Source organism: Pecten maximus, chromosome 2 (genome assembly GCF_902652985.1).
Source record: "Pecten maximus chromosome 2, xPecMax1.1, whole genome shotgun sequence".
In the NCBI taxonomy this organism is placed as follows: Eukaryota; Metazoa; Mollusca; class Bivalvia; order Pectinida; family Pectinidae; genus Pecten; species Pecten maximus.
Window position 1 is genome coordinate 1820098 of NC_047016.1, and position 15071 is coordinate 1835168.

General features: G+C 38.9%; 1 protein-coding gene across 2 annotated transcripts in view; it reads left to right on the plus strand.

Moving 5' to 3' along the window:
* LOC117344564 (laminin subunit gamma-1-like) overlaps positions 1-15071 on the plus strand; it is a 47346-nt gene that overhangs the window by 10933 nt on the left and 21342 nt on the right. For both annotated transcript variants that reach the window (XM_033907360.1, XM_033907365.1), the window contains exons 3-7: positions 8469-8599; positions 9902-10077; positions 12161-12349; positions 14039-14156; positions 14445-14561. In XM_033907360.1, the coding sequence (XP_033763251.1) occupies positions 8469-8599; positions 9902-10077; positions 12161-12349; positions 14039-14156; positions 14445-14561 (731 nt within the window). The remainder of the gene's footprint in view (positions 1-8468; positions 8600-9901; positions 10078-12160; positions 12350-14038; positions 14157-14444; positions 14562-15071) is intronic.

Here is a 15071-nt window from a genome sequence, read left to right on the forward strand (position 1 = left end):
TATGATTGGATCTCTACCGTTTTTCAAAAACATCGTTCCAAAACTACATGTGTGGTTTTATATGCGTATTTCATTGTGTTTCTGTTGATAATTTATATAAAAACAAGCTAATAATTCGGATTGTAACAACCACAACAGACTGACTGAGTAATCTAATTTTAGTAACACAGATCATGATCACATGACCAAATTATATCCAAGATGGCTGTGTAAGACGTGTGAGTAAAGTCGATTGAAACAAATTCGTGTTTTTGTTTAATTTTGCGATTTTTTTAGAGATTTTGAACGTGTCATTTACATCAATTTTACATTCTCGTTACTTGTCAGATGATTATATTAACCAATAAAGTAGCGATCCTTGTTGTCATGGTAGTTATTATGCGTTCTATCAAAATCTGAAAAATGTCTTCGGAAACTGAAAGTTCAGATGGCGAGAACTTCGACGGATTTGATCCCGAAGAAGCTCAAGACGCGGAAAATAACTTCTTGGCGATGTTGAGACACCAAGGCATTAGGGATGATGCTGTTAGCGATGTTAGCGAGGTGGAAACAGATGTGGATGATGCAGAAGTAGAGCTTGGTCCCGGCGGAGCGGCAGACGATCAAGACGAATGGCACGCCGGCTTTGACTATTTTGAGAGAGGACTGCCACACATTTTTACACCAAGGAGAAACACAGGACCCACAAGGTCCATGCCACCAGACAAGGAGCCAATAGATTTCCTGGCATTGTTTTTAGATCAGGTTTTGATTGATCTACTGTTAGAGGAGACCGGACGGTATGCCCAACAGCAGATTGACACAAATCCGGAACAGAACAAACAACCCTGGAAGGATGTTAGTGCTGCTGAAATGAAAGCTTTCCTGGGTCTTTGTATGGCAATGGGTGTGACAAGGAAACCTTCAGTAAAACTTTATTGGTCAACTGATTCATACTCAGAAACACCCCTCTTTGCTAGGACCATGACGAGGGATCGGTTTAGCCAGATTCTCAGGTACTTACACTTTGCTGACAATGACTTAGAACAGGAGCGGAATAGCCCAACCTATGATCCCCTGTTTAAGATCAGGACACTGGTTTCTCACCTGAACGAGAACTTTGTACAGGAATATGTTCTACGCAGGCGTGTGACAGTTGACGAGTGTATGGTTCCGTTTAAAGGAAAAGTACACTTCAAACAGTACATGAGGCTCAAACCCCAAAAATGGGGTGTGAAAGTGTGGGTGTTGGCCGAGTCAGACTGTAGCTATGTCAGCTATATTGATATTTATCCAGGTAAATATATATGATCATGAAATAACTACTTGCATTACAATATTCTGGTAGTTTTGCCCCTACTTGTATTATATTCATACAGAGTTGTACTAAATGTGAATATCTGAAAAACTTCATAAAATATCCATAAAGGTTGAATTGTAATGCTGTCTCTATCACAGCTCTAGTGGGAAATCCCTATTGGTATTACATAATGACATTTTCTGTTGTGTTAATAACAAATTTGATTGTAGGAAGATACCATCATGCAGAAGGAGCTCTAGCCAGCAGAGTTGTAAAGAAATGCTTACAAGGGGCTGGTATTCAGGGTCAAGGCTACCATGTATACATGGATAACTTTTATACATCCCCTGACTTGCTCTCATCTCTTTTCAATGAGAAAACCTATGCCTGTGGTACGGTAAGGTCCAACCGCCGTGGTTTACCAAGGGATATCATGCAGAAAAGGCCAGATGGTATTGTACAAAGGGGTGATATGGCCTTCAGGCAAAACGGCCCACTTGTAGCTGTTGTGTGGAAAGACAAAAAATGTGTCACTGCACTCTCCACCATTCATGACGAAACTGCCACAGAGGTGCAACGGATTATCAAGCAAGAAGATGGTACCTTTGCCAGGGAAAATGTACCTTGCCCAAAACTGATTGCAGACTACACTTCTCATATGGGTGGTGTAGACAAGGCGGATCAATACCTTCAGTATTATTCATTTAACCACAAAACAAGGAAATGGACAGTGAAGGTGTTCTTTCGTCTGCTGGAGATAATGAAGCTGAATGCTTATCAGCTGTTTCTTCAAAGTCCTCACCACCTTCCCGGACAAGGAAAGCAGCAGCTCTCATTCCTGCAGTTCACCCAAAGCATCATAAAGGGACTGGTGGGTGGATTCACCTCTGGTGCCAGGAAAGGAAGACCATCTCTGCTGCCCTTGGCTGATCGCCTTACACAGCGCCATCTACCTGGGACACTACCATCTCGGTCATGGTGTCATGTTTGTTATATGCGTTGCAAGAGTGGACAGCAGGATAAGGCTAGTCAAACAAAATTTGGTTGCACAGACTGCAGAAAACATCTTTGCCTCCCCACATGCTTCTCTGTGTACCATTCACAAGCGAAATATTTTTAGGAATGATAGCCCTGAAAACTGTCTTGTGGAACATTTGATATTTCTGGCGGTGCTAAGTCGCGTGGGTCACTTAGTTGCCAAAAGAATATCACAAATGTAATTATGAAAATCATTTTGTGGAACATTTTATATTTCTGACAGCACATTTTCCTTGAGCTGCTGAGTTGCCAACAAGGAATATAAAAATTAACCTCATTATGAAAAAAAAAAAGTTTCTGCAACATAGTATCAAAATATTTAAAAAAAAAAAAAAAAAAAAATGTTGCACTTGGGAAAAAAAATGGAAAAAAAAAAAAAGAAAAAAGGCTGGCCTTTCATGCTTGCATGTGACTACCCTCCCATGGTGCAAGCGTTTAGCACTAAAGTCACTGTGTTGTTCATTGTGTTATTTTCTTTCCTTTTCTCCCCGTTTATTTTGAATATTGTCATAGTTGTTTCAAACAGTGTTTTGCTTCCTAAATTCTCTTTGCGGTGAGAGTTATCCTTCTTGAAGTTGGAACTGCGCGCGTCAAAATGGCGGCTAACAACCAAAATCGAGAATTTGCCGTTAGTAATGCATGGCTACCGCCTACTGTTCAAGCAGTTCAGTACGGTTTCCAAATACACATTTCAATCGCTAAATGTGTCAATCTCTTTAAGTATAATGGATTACTTGTTTCTATGACGAATGCATCTTTTGATCGCGCTTCAAAACGAAAGTACACATTCCCAGATTTGGTCTCGTGTTCTCCGCTTGAATTATACGCAAGACAGGCAAGTCACAGATATATTTTTCTTTCATGACCGCATTTTGTTCACATTTTAGATCGGTAATATATCCTCGATAATCATATTTACTGATATGCGTCTGTATCCTCAATTCTGCAACGCATTTCTGTCAAAAACGTGCTTTTAAAAATAATGTCAAATTGTACCGTCAATAATCGTAAATTAATTCAGGCCAGGAAAGGTCGCGTGCATATTTTCTCAGGGCCTGAATACCCATCATGCAATTTATTCAGTGACGAAAGTGTTAACAGTAAAATCTAAAAAAAAAAAGTACTTGTAAGGTGAAAATATGTGTTTAAAAATGATATAATATCCATGTGAATTAATGTGCCCGACTCAAACAATCTAACAAACATTGTTATCAGTGCTAATGCCAATCTTGGAGGGCAGGGAGGGGGTAGAATCACACATGTACATTGTGTGGCTCGGCAGAAAACTGAATATTTTACATAAAGATATCAACATTGTTTTCATGATGATGTCACAGTTTGTACACATAGCTAAACCTTGTGGTGTGCTAGACATACCATCAAACACACAAGGGGTGTGAGAAAGTTAGTGTGTGCTTGTTGATGGGTTGTGACAGACAGTATTTTATGGTGCTGCTGTTGTGGCTGGTCTGTCTGGAGATTGGCTCTGTAGTATGTAGACATCAGTCGAGGTACATGGTAACACCACGATATTACAGGTGTACCTGATGTCAGAGACAACATTCCAGGATCCCCACCAACATCTGATTAATACTCTGGGTAAAGTTCTTCCTGTACTGACTAAAACACCAATAATGATATATATAACATAGAAACACATTTAACAAGCAATTTATAAACAGATAATTTAATGCAAAAGAAAAATTAAAACCAAATTCACTTGATCTTGTTATCCTTATTGGATATATGTACCCTAGATGAGCTCCGTATACCTCCAACTTGTACTGATACAGGTCAAAAGATTCTTGTTTTTAAAACAATCTTCACATGATTACAGTAAACAATTTTTTTGCACAAAATTCAATGTGGGAATCTGTCACCACAAAATTATCTATAAATACAAGGTATATTTAATATCCTGCGTTATTGATAAAAGATGTTTTGTTTATGAAGCAAAGTGCATAACAATTGACATATTTGTACAGGCTTTGCTTTACAGGACTGTGATGGCATTTGTCGGCATGAGAATAACATTTTAAATGTGACGAGAGCCTGACATTATCAGGAGACCTCTGGCATTTTGAGTGAGAATACTCGACTCCATTGTTGTCACTGAGGATGTCCCTCCACGTTGTGATGTATATGTAAAACACATGTACACAGAGACCTGGAAAGCTACTGGGAAAATCGGGCACTACATTCAGTAGCTGTAAAAATGTTTTGATAACTTTGAAATAGCAGTTATATTTGGTGTATACAGGGTTATAGGGTAAAAAGACAAAGCCGAAGATTACATCATAAAAACAGTACATCGGTACACAATACAAAAAGTTTCCATTACAACAAATGTAATCCGACCATCAACTGTAAATGATGCAAACCTTTGTAATGGCTGGTGACAGACATCATATATATATATAGTTAATATTTGATGAATAAATCTGTGATAAAAAGCACTGATGATATTTGATGAGAATTATTATAGGGAATTTTGGTTGATGAGAATTATTATAGGGAATTTTGGTTAGTGGTAAGTATATGTTTAAAAAAAAAAAAAATGGTTAAAAAAAATAGGATCGAAGATCTAAGCAAAAACATGGTATATTTTGATAGATATGACATACAAAGTGTAATTAAAAAATGTGTGAAACTTCATTTAACCTTGAATATTTGGAGAAAAATTTGAAGTTTGTCTGTTGAAACTCGGTAGGTAATTTATGATCAGTACAACAAAAGTCAAATGATACTCTGCCTGCATTAATGTGAACTTGAACCGACCCAATAGCTTTACATGCACACCTAGTGAGTGTGAGGCAAAATCTTATCAAAAACCATGAGGTCTCTGTGATCATAGCATGCGATAGAGGACCAAATTGTTTGGACTTTTTGACAATTTCGTTGTTGACAAAGCTCCCTTGCTGTCATATGCCTATTTAATTTTCTGTTTAAATACATTAGACACCCAGGAGGTAGAACAGAATATAATAATTATCTCAAAACTGAGTACCCTTTCCAACATTCCTGTGTTTCATATACATTAAGTAGAGGAGAAATCACAATAATATCATGAACACTTCTGTATCTGAAGAAACACAGTGTCATATGTATTTCTCAATTTAAGGTTTTACTAGATTATTTGTTATTTCTTAGAAATCATAAGTCAAGTGAAAATATTTATCCCTAATTTCAGGACAAGCACTGATCATATTTGTATAAAGCACATTTTAGTGTAAATTATACACATTGTAATTATATATAACCTCTCAGAGGTTAATCTAGCCCATTTTTACTACCGAAATAAGGTAGTATTCCCCACTGATGTTGTTTTCCCCAATGAATAAAAACAAATTCCCCAACAAGAAAAAATGTTATAAAACAGGGGAAAATTCTCCAAAACAGGGGATCTCCCCCAAATTTTGATGAAATATGTAAGAATTATAGCAAATAATAGCTGTCAAATGTTAAAATTTCAAGAATAATTCAAGACTCTATGGCCCCTTCATTTCCCCTAAATTTTATAATAGGTAGTATTCCCCAAATCCTAGATTAGCCCCTGCCTCTGAATTTATGCATGATGAACATGTCTAAGTGGCAATTTTAGGTCAACCCTTGGCTTCTGGTATATCATCATGCATAATTACAAAATCAGCTTCAATTTTAATTCGACTGAAAAATGTCATCAATTTCCTGTCAATTAGATAATGTTATTGAAAATGAAATACTGTAAAGCATATTTTTTATTCAATTATTAAACCTGAGAGTCTTTCCCCTGGAAACTGGGCATCTTTTTTACACATCAATATCTTAGATTCTATGACTTTAATGTTTGGTGAGAAAATAAAAAGCACTAATGATATTTGATGAGATTATATAGGGCACTTGGGTGGTGGTAAGTATGTGACAAATCTGGTAATGTAAGGTGATCATGAGAATATTTGGCAAAAACATGTGCCAAATAATATAATCGAAACAATACTATGTGGTGACGACACAGTGTGACAGATTCAGTCTGTGGTAGGATTGTAGGCTGTTGTATAAAGTTGTTATAGTTTTTTATGCCTGATTAAGTACATATACTGGTACTTGTAACTCCTATGTAAACCTTGACAATGAACACCCTCACAGATGTTTGAGATTGCTTGTCTGAATTGACAGCAGCAATGAGCCTGCTGTCAGCTGATTTAAAATCACTGATGAGATATACACAGCCACCAAGGTTTAATCAGTAAAACAGACTAGTGTTTAGATTTTAGAGGTACAGTGTGTATTCTGGGTGACCATCAGTAAGAAATAGTTCCTCAATATCAGTGTAAAATCTCTGACTCAGCAGTTAATTAAGTACCACGGAAGTTCCACTACTGTGGACTTCACACTCAGGAGTAGAGATTTGACCTTGGAGATGACCCCCCCCCCCCTCCCCTCCTTACTCCATCCCTGTACTAGAGATATATTGTCCAGTTCTTGTGGGGATCCTTTATCATATTTATATACATATGTATTATATACTGAATATGTTTTAGTTAGATTTGGAGGGAGAATTAATTGGTTAAAAAGAATTCGAAGAATTCTTGATTCCTAAAAATCAATCAGTCTTATATACACGGGCATTATAAATACTTAAAAGAGCTCCAGAAATAGGTAAATAATTAGAATTTCATCTTAGTACAGTGTCATTAATTCTAACCAGTATATCCTCTTCTTCATACCAGAACACAGTAGCGAATATAGTTAGGGGTCAGCTCAAAGGTTAAACTGCTGTTCTGTTCAACAACCAAGGAGCAGTGGTTTTGACCTTTGAGCTGACCCCCAATAAGCCAAGATGCAGGCAACATGTGGCTTCAATTAAATCCTGATTATCTCTGACAGGATGTGTCAGCTTGATCCCCCTGGGAAGTTGGGGGAGGGAACTGTCCTAAAGACCCAGATCTCTGGGCAGTCCACACAAGGGTAGTGACCAGACCCAGATCTCTAGGGAGTCCACACAAGGGTAGCTATAGTGACCAGACCCAGATCTCTAGGGAGTCCCCACAAGGGTAGTGACCAGACCCAGATCTCTGGGGAGTCCCCACAAGGGTAGTGACCAGACCCAGATCTCTAGGGAGTCCCCACAAGGGTAGCTATAGTGACCAGACCCAGATCTCTAGGGAGTCCCCACAAGGGTAGTGACCAGACCCAGATCTCTAGGGAGTCCCCTCAAGGGTAGTGACCAGACCCAGATCTCTAGGGAGTCCCCACAAGGGTAGTGACCAGACCCAGATCTCTAGGGAGTCCCCACAAGGGTAGCTATAGTGACCAGACCCAGATCTCTAGGGAGTCCCCACAAGGGTAGCTATAGTGACCAGACCCAGATCTCTAGGGAGTCCCCACATGGGTAGCTATAGTGACCAGACCCAGATCTCTAGGGAGTCCCCACAAGGGTAGTGACCAGACCCAGATCTCTAGGGAGAGTCCCCACAAGTGTAGCTATAGTGACCAGACCCAGATCTCTAGGGAGTCCACACAAGGGTAGTGACCAGAGCCAGATCTCTAGGGAGAGTCCCCACAAGGGTAGCTATAGTGACCAGACCCAGATCTCTAGGGAGTCCACACAAGGGTAGTGACCAGACCCAGATCTCTAGGGAGTCCACACAAGGGTAGCTATAGTGACCAGACCCAGATCTCTAGGGAGTCCACACAAGGGTAGTGACCAGACCCAGATATCTAGGGAGTCCACACAAGGGTAGTGACCAGACCCAGATCTCTAGGGAGTCCCCACAAGGGTAGTGACCAGACCCAATCTAGTCTATGATACATTTTGTTGTTGGTTATCAAGGGTTAGATGATTAAGTATTGTATATGTATATAATCCATTTTTATGATAATTGTCTGGGTGCAACTAAAGCCCATTTCCAACTTTGAAACAAATATTTTCATGAACATTTCTTGTACTCTTTTACCTTTCACTAATTTGAAAACATATTTAATACTGACCAAGCCTCGCATGTAAATATGACATTAAAATGTCAGTTGTGCAAATAAAAAAAAGCTATTGTTATTTCTTTGTCTCTACCTGACATTGGTTAAGCAATCATTTGCAGTTGGTATTTGTGAAAAAATTAAATAAATTGTTGACGGACTGGTTTATATATTAGACATTTGTTATAAATTGTAGGAATGGGTAACAGCCTCAGACATCAGGATCGTGTTGACACGGATGAACACCTTTGGAGATGAAGTGTTTGGTGATCCCCAGGTCCTCAAGTCCTACTTCTATGCAATCTCGGACTTAGCTGTTGGTGCCAGGTTTGTGTTTAGTGGTACACTATACGTATATATACAGTCAGTGTTTTACCATATCATACCATCTATAGTAAACTGTGTGCTGTTGGTGCCAGGTTTGTGTTTAGTGGTACACTATACATATATATACAGTCAGTGTTTTACCATATCATACCATCTATAGTAAACTGTGTGCTGTTGGTGCCAGGTTTGTGTTTAGTGGTACACAATACGTATATATACAGTCAGTGTTTTACCATATCATACCATCTATAGTAAACTGTGTGCTGTTGGTGCCAGGTTTGTGTTTAGTGGTACACTATACATATATATACAGTCAGTGGTTTACCATATCATACCATCTATAGTAAACTGTGTGATATCAGTCTAAACAATAAATATCTGATCACTATGTCCTGGCTACTATGTGACCTCTAACCTGTGAACTGGTTATATATTATTTATAACTGTGGTGTCCTAGTGACCTCTGACCTGTGAACTGGTTATGACCACTGACGAGTGAATTGGTTACTGTGTTAACATTGTCAATGTGACCTCCGACCTGTGAACTGTTTACTGTGTTAACATTGTCAATGTGACCTCCGACCTGTGAACTGGTTACTGTGTTAACATTATCAATGTGACCTCCGACCTGTGAACTGGTTGCTGTGTTAACATTGTCAATGTGACCTCCGACCTGTGAACTGGTTACTGTGTTAACATTGTCAATGTGACCTCCGACCTGTGAACTGGTTACTGTGTTAACATTGTCAATGTGACCTCCGACCTGTGTACTGACCTTTGTTTTTGTGTCGCCTATGACTGGTGTCAGAAAGGTGACACATATGCATTGCTTTTCCGACAGCGTCAACAATGTTATGGTGTTGTGTTTAGCTCTGTTTCTGACAAATTTGGGCCAACAAAACCTCAACTATGGATATAGCATAGGTAGTAGAGCCTACTGCACTGAAATATTTCATTGATTTCTGCATAAAATCTCAAATTTCTGGACTTTGGTAAAAAATCACCATTAAGGTTTTGTGCAACCAAACTTGGGTTATAGGTGTATCGTAGAATGTATAGCTGAATGCATTACACTCTTTGCTTACATTTTTATGATATTTGTTGGTTTTTTTTGGTAAGAACCTCAAATTTCTGGAAGAACATCAACAAATTTCATTAGTCTCTTAAAATATATCCTTGAGTACCCATGTAAACTGCTTATGATATTGACAAAGCAGGACAGGGACACATATGATTACGTGTAGTTCTTGTGATAACCTATAGTTTGATTATCTGATTTATCTTTAATGACGTGTGTTCTAGGTGTAAGTGTAATGGCCATGCCAGTGCCTGTAACAAGGTGGAAGTAGATGGAGATATTCAGCTTGTCTGTGACTGTCACCACAATACCACCGGTCCTAACTGTGACCAGTGTCTACCAACCCACAATGATCGACCCTGGGGAAGGGCCACTGAGCTAAATGCACACGAATGTCTCCGTAAGTACAAACAACACATAATGTCACTTTCTCTTTTGTCCTCGGTTTTCTTCTGATCTAACAACTTTGGACACTTCATAGTTATAATAAAGAAATGTTGACTATTTGATGTTCACTGCTGAATTTTTGATGAAATTGTAATTGATATAAGTGGATATCATTGTAGAAAATCACATAACTTCTTCCTCAGAGTTTGTATTTGTTTGCATTTATTATTATGTATGTATACTCACACAACTAACTCCCAGATATTGTTTGCAGGATGAATTGTACCATATATTTTATATTTGTTCATTACTGCAAACTCCTACTTCCCAATGACTAAATGGAATGGCCAAACTTTATTTTTGAATTGCTGAAAAATGGCTAAACGGCTTCTTTTTGGATCTCACTAATGAATATCAACAACAGTTGGATGCAGAAAAGGAGAAGTGTCAGAAGATGGAATAAAAGAATATAATTATGACACTTTTGATTATCACCTTTTTTTTTCTTTAGATATACAGTCAAACCTCGATGATTCGAACTTCGTTGATTCGAATTTCTCGCTGTATCGAACTTTTTGCTTGGTCCCGAATTTCCTTACTATATAACGCTACTAACGAACCTATGCATGATTCAAATTTTTATAAATCGAAGTTTTCGATGTATCGAACTTTTTTCATGGCCCGTTAGCTATGATGTCAAAGGTAATTGACATCTCATGATTCGAACAAAAGTTTACCTGTACTGACCACTGGACAGGTGTTGGTCGTGACCCCCGCGGCAAGATTTCACACTTCTCCCCTAGATGCCCTGACTGACAATAGGGATAACGATAGCGTGTGTTGTCACTCCCGATCATGGGGTTAATTAATAATCAGACCAAATTGATAGATAAAAGGGGTATTTAGAAGCCATGACATTTAATCACTCCGGTAGTCGTCTCTGATAATCTTCGCCGCCATTGAAATCAGCGGTCGGTGAGTAAATTTTACGGAACTATAAAACAAGCGGACCAATTTTACAAGCGGACCAATTTTAAACACAAACAATTAGCGATGTCTTCACTCATAAGTGTCACATTGCAAACTTATACATAAATATCCAAGTAAATCGATTATTTGTCATTCAATCATGCATTCTCCAACCGATCGGCATTCCGTATTTTATATGCATAACGTAACCGCACGTGTCTTTAGCAGAAAAGCCTAACGACTTACGTAAGTGTGCATTGTACTTATTTTGCTTTATCTGTTAAACGCGATATAAGTGTTTTGTAACCGATACATAGTTTGTTTAATTAATAAAATGCTTAGGTATAATTAATGAAAAGTATTTTTATTTTGTTGTGTTTGAGGTATAAATTAACTTTTGAGCCTGACAGGCGACGATCATCACGAAGACACCGAGGACATGTAACGTTAACATATATGGTCATTATCAAGAAAACATCGATCTATTGTCAACCATGAATAATTCGAAGTCCCGCTGTTTCGAAGTTTTTCTGTTAGTCCCTTGAACTTCGAAACATCGAAGTTTGACTGTAATTAAAACTTTTCAGATTTTGTATAAGTGAAATAAAATACACCAAACGATTTTCTAGAGTTACTGATTATAAAAAGGGTAGACATATAGTCTTGTGCTCATTCTTGTTCTTTGCCATGAGATTCAACAGGCTGTTGTAGACTAGGGAAACTTCCGATCTTGTTTCAGTTAAACGGTCAGTAGCTACGACTATGAATTTGTGTATTGTTATCTGGTAATGACGTGTTTTTGTGGTTCTGTATTGTACATGCTTACTGGATTGTAGATCAGGTAAGTGAAGCCCTCGAAGATTTTTCTGAATCAAGAGACATATTGGGAGTGTACAAAATAAATCTAGTATGATTCTAATGCACCAACATACAAAACATGACACTGTGGATCTGGTTTGAGATCTGTTAAATAGATACTAACTTTCTCCACAGTAACTTCTATTCATCTGATGGCTTCATGTGAATCTGTAATAAAAGGCCATTGAAACAGAATAAACAAAATCAATAATGCTATCATAAGATTAAGTATTAAGAAAAAGAATGAAACATTTTTTGTACCCATTCAGGCTGTGACTGCAATGGCAAGGCTGATGGTTGTTACTTTGATGCCGACTTGTTTGCCCGAACTGGGCATGGTGGTTATTGTATTGACTGTCGTGACAATACTGATGGACCAAAGTGTGAGAGATGTAAAGACAACCATTACCGACGTCCAGAGGACAACATGTGTACAGCCTGTAACTGTAACCCTGTAGGTAAGTACAGAAACAGTACAGAAACATGTACACTGCAACCCTGTAACCCTGTAGGTAAGTACAGAGACATGTACCCTGTAACCCTGTAGGTAAGTACAGAAACATGTACCCTGTAACCCTGTAGGTAAGTACAGAGACATGTACCCTGTAACCCTGTAGGTAAGTACAGAAACATGAACCCTGTAACCCTAGGTAAGTACAGAAACATGTACTCTGTAACCCTGTAGGTAAGTAGAGACATGTATCCCGTAACCCTGTAGGTAAGTACAGAGACATGTACCCTGTAACCCTGTAGGTAAGTACAGAAACATGTACCCGTAACCCTGTAAGTAAGTACAGAGACATGTACCCTGTAACCCTGTAGGTAAGTACAGAGACATGTACCCTGTAACCCTGTAGGTAAGTAGAGACATGTACCCTGTAACCCTAGGTTAGTACAGAGACATGTACCCTGTAACCCTGTAGGTAAGTACAGAAACATGTACCCTGTAACCCTGTAGGTAAGTAGAGACATGTACCCTGTAACCCTAGGTAAGTACAGAAACATGTACCCTGTAACCCTGTAGGTACGTACAGAGACTTGTACCTGTAACCCTAGGTAAGTACAGAAACATGTACCCTGTAACCCTAGGTAAGTACAGAGACATGTACCCTGTAACCCTGTAGGGAAGTACAGAAACATGTACCCTGTAACCCTGTAGGGAAGTACAGAAACATGTACCCTGTAACCCTGTAGGTAAGTAGAGACATGTACCCTGTAACCCTAGGTAAGTACAGAAACATGTACCCTGTAACCCTGTAGGTACGTACAGAGACTTGTACCTGTAACCCTAGGTAAGTACAGAAACATGTACCCTGTAACCCTAGGTAAGTACAGAGACATGTACCCTGTAACCCTGTAGGGAAGTACAGAAACATGTACCCTGTAACCCTGTAGGGAAGTACAGAAACATGTACCCTGTAACCCTGTAGGTAAGTACAGAGACATGTACCCTGTAACCCTGTAGGGAAGTACAGAAACATGTACCCTGTAACCCTGTAGGGAAGTACAGAAACATGTACCCTGTAACCCTGTAGGTAAGTAGAGACATGTACCCTGTAATCCTGTAGGTAAGTACAGAGACATGTACCCTGTAACCCTAGGTAAGTACAGAGACATGTACCCTGTAACCCTGTAGGTAAGTACAGAGACATGTACCCTGTAACCCTAGGTAAGTACAGAGACATGTACCCTGTAACCCTGTAGGTAAGTAGAGACATGTACCCTGTAACCCTAGGTAAGTACAGAGGCAGTACAGAGACATGTACCCTGTAACCCTAGGTAAGTACAGAGACAGTACAGAGACATGTACCCTGTAACCCTGTAGATTTGTACATGTACAGATGATGTGTGTACACTTTATAACTGTAACCCTGTAGATATGTACAGATGATGTGTGTACACTCTATAACTGTAACCCTGTAGATATGTACAGACGACGTATGTACACTCTATAACTGTAACCCTGTAGATATGTACAGACAATGTGTGTACACTCTATAACTGTAACCCTGTAGATATGTACAGACAATGTGTGTACACTCTATAACTGTAACTCTGTATTTAATTACAGAGCTACATGTGTACATCATGTAATCCTCATTCAGTATCAAAGTTAAGTTTTAATAATATAACCACTTGTATTACAGGATCTGAAGACCTCCAGTGTGACAGTATTGGCCGGTGTCAGTGTAAGCCTGGGGTGACCGGTGATAAGTGTGACCGCTGCGAGGTTGGACATTATGACTTTGGCCAGTATGGCTGCAAGTAAGTTAATTTTCATTTACCATGTACCATATATTTAATTTTTGTTAGGAATATGATATGTAATGTTATTGTTAACTGTTGTATGTAGGTTACAATGGTACACACATATTCCAGTAAAATATTTTATTTCATATGTAAATTGTTTACATGAAGCAATGTGCCCATTAATAATGATTAAAGTACATACCCCAGTAAATTTTGTGTTTATATGTTTTCATCTAGTAGCTAATGTTAAGTCGACAAACTTGTAACTAAGTTTGATGATAGCTGATATGTTTGTACCTATAGGCCATGTGGCTGTAACGTGGCAGGCAGCCTGGTTGTGGTGAACAACTTCCCTACCTGTAATCCCCTGGACGGTAACTGTCAGTGTAAGGAACTGGTGGAGGGCCGCACCTGTGACAGGTATGTAACTATTATCACACCTGTGAGACTTCTGAGACAACTATGTAACTATATTCTCACTTGTGAGACACCTGAGACAACTATGTAGATATACTCTCACCTGTGAGACACCTGAGACAACTCTGTAACTGTATTCACACCTGTGAGACTTCAGAGACAACTATGTAACTATACTCACACCTGTGAGACACCTGAGACAACTATGTAGATATACTCTCACCTGTGAGACTTCTGAGACAACTATGTAACTATACTCACACCTTCGAGACTTCTGAGACAACTATGTAACTATACTCACACCTGTGAGACTTCTGAGACAACTATGTAACTATACTCACACCTTCGAGACTTCTGAGACAACTATGTAACTGTACTCACACCTGTGAGACTTCTGAGACAACTATGTAACTGTACTCACACCTTCGAGACTTCTGAGACAACTATGTAACTATATTCACACCTGTGAGACACCTGAGACAACTCTGTAACTGTACTCACACCTGTGAGACT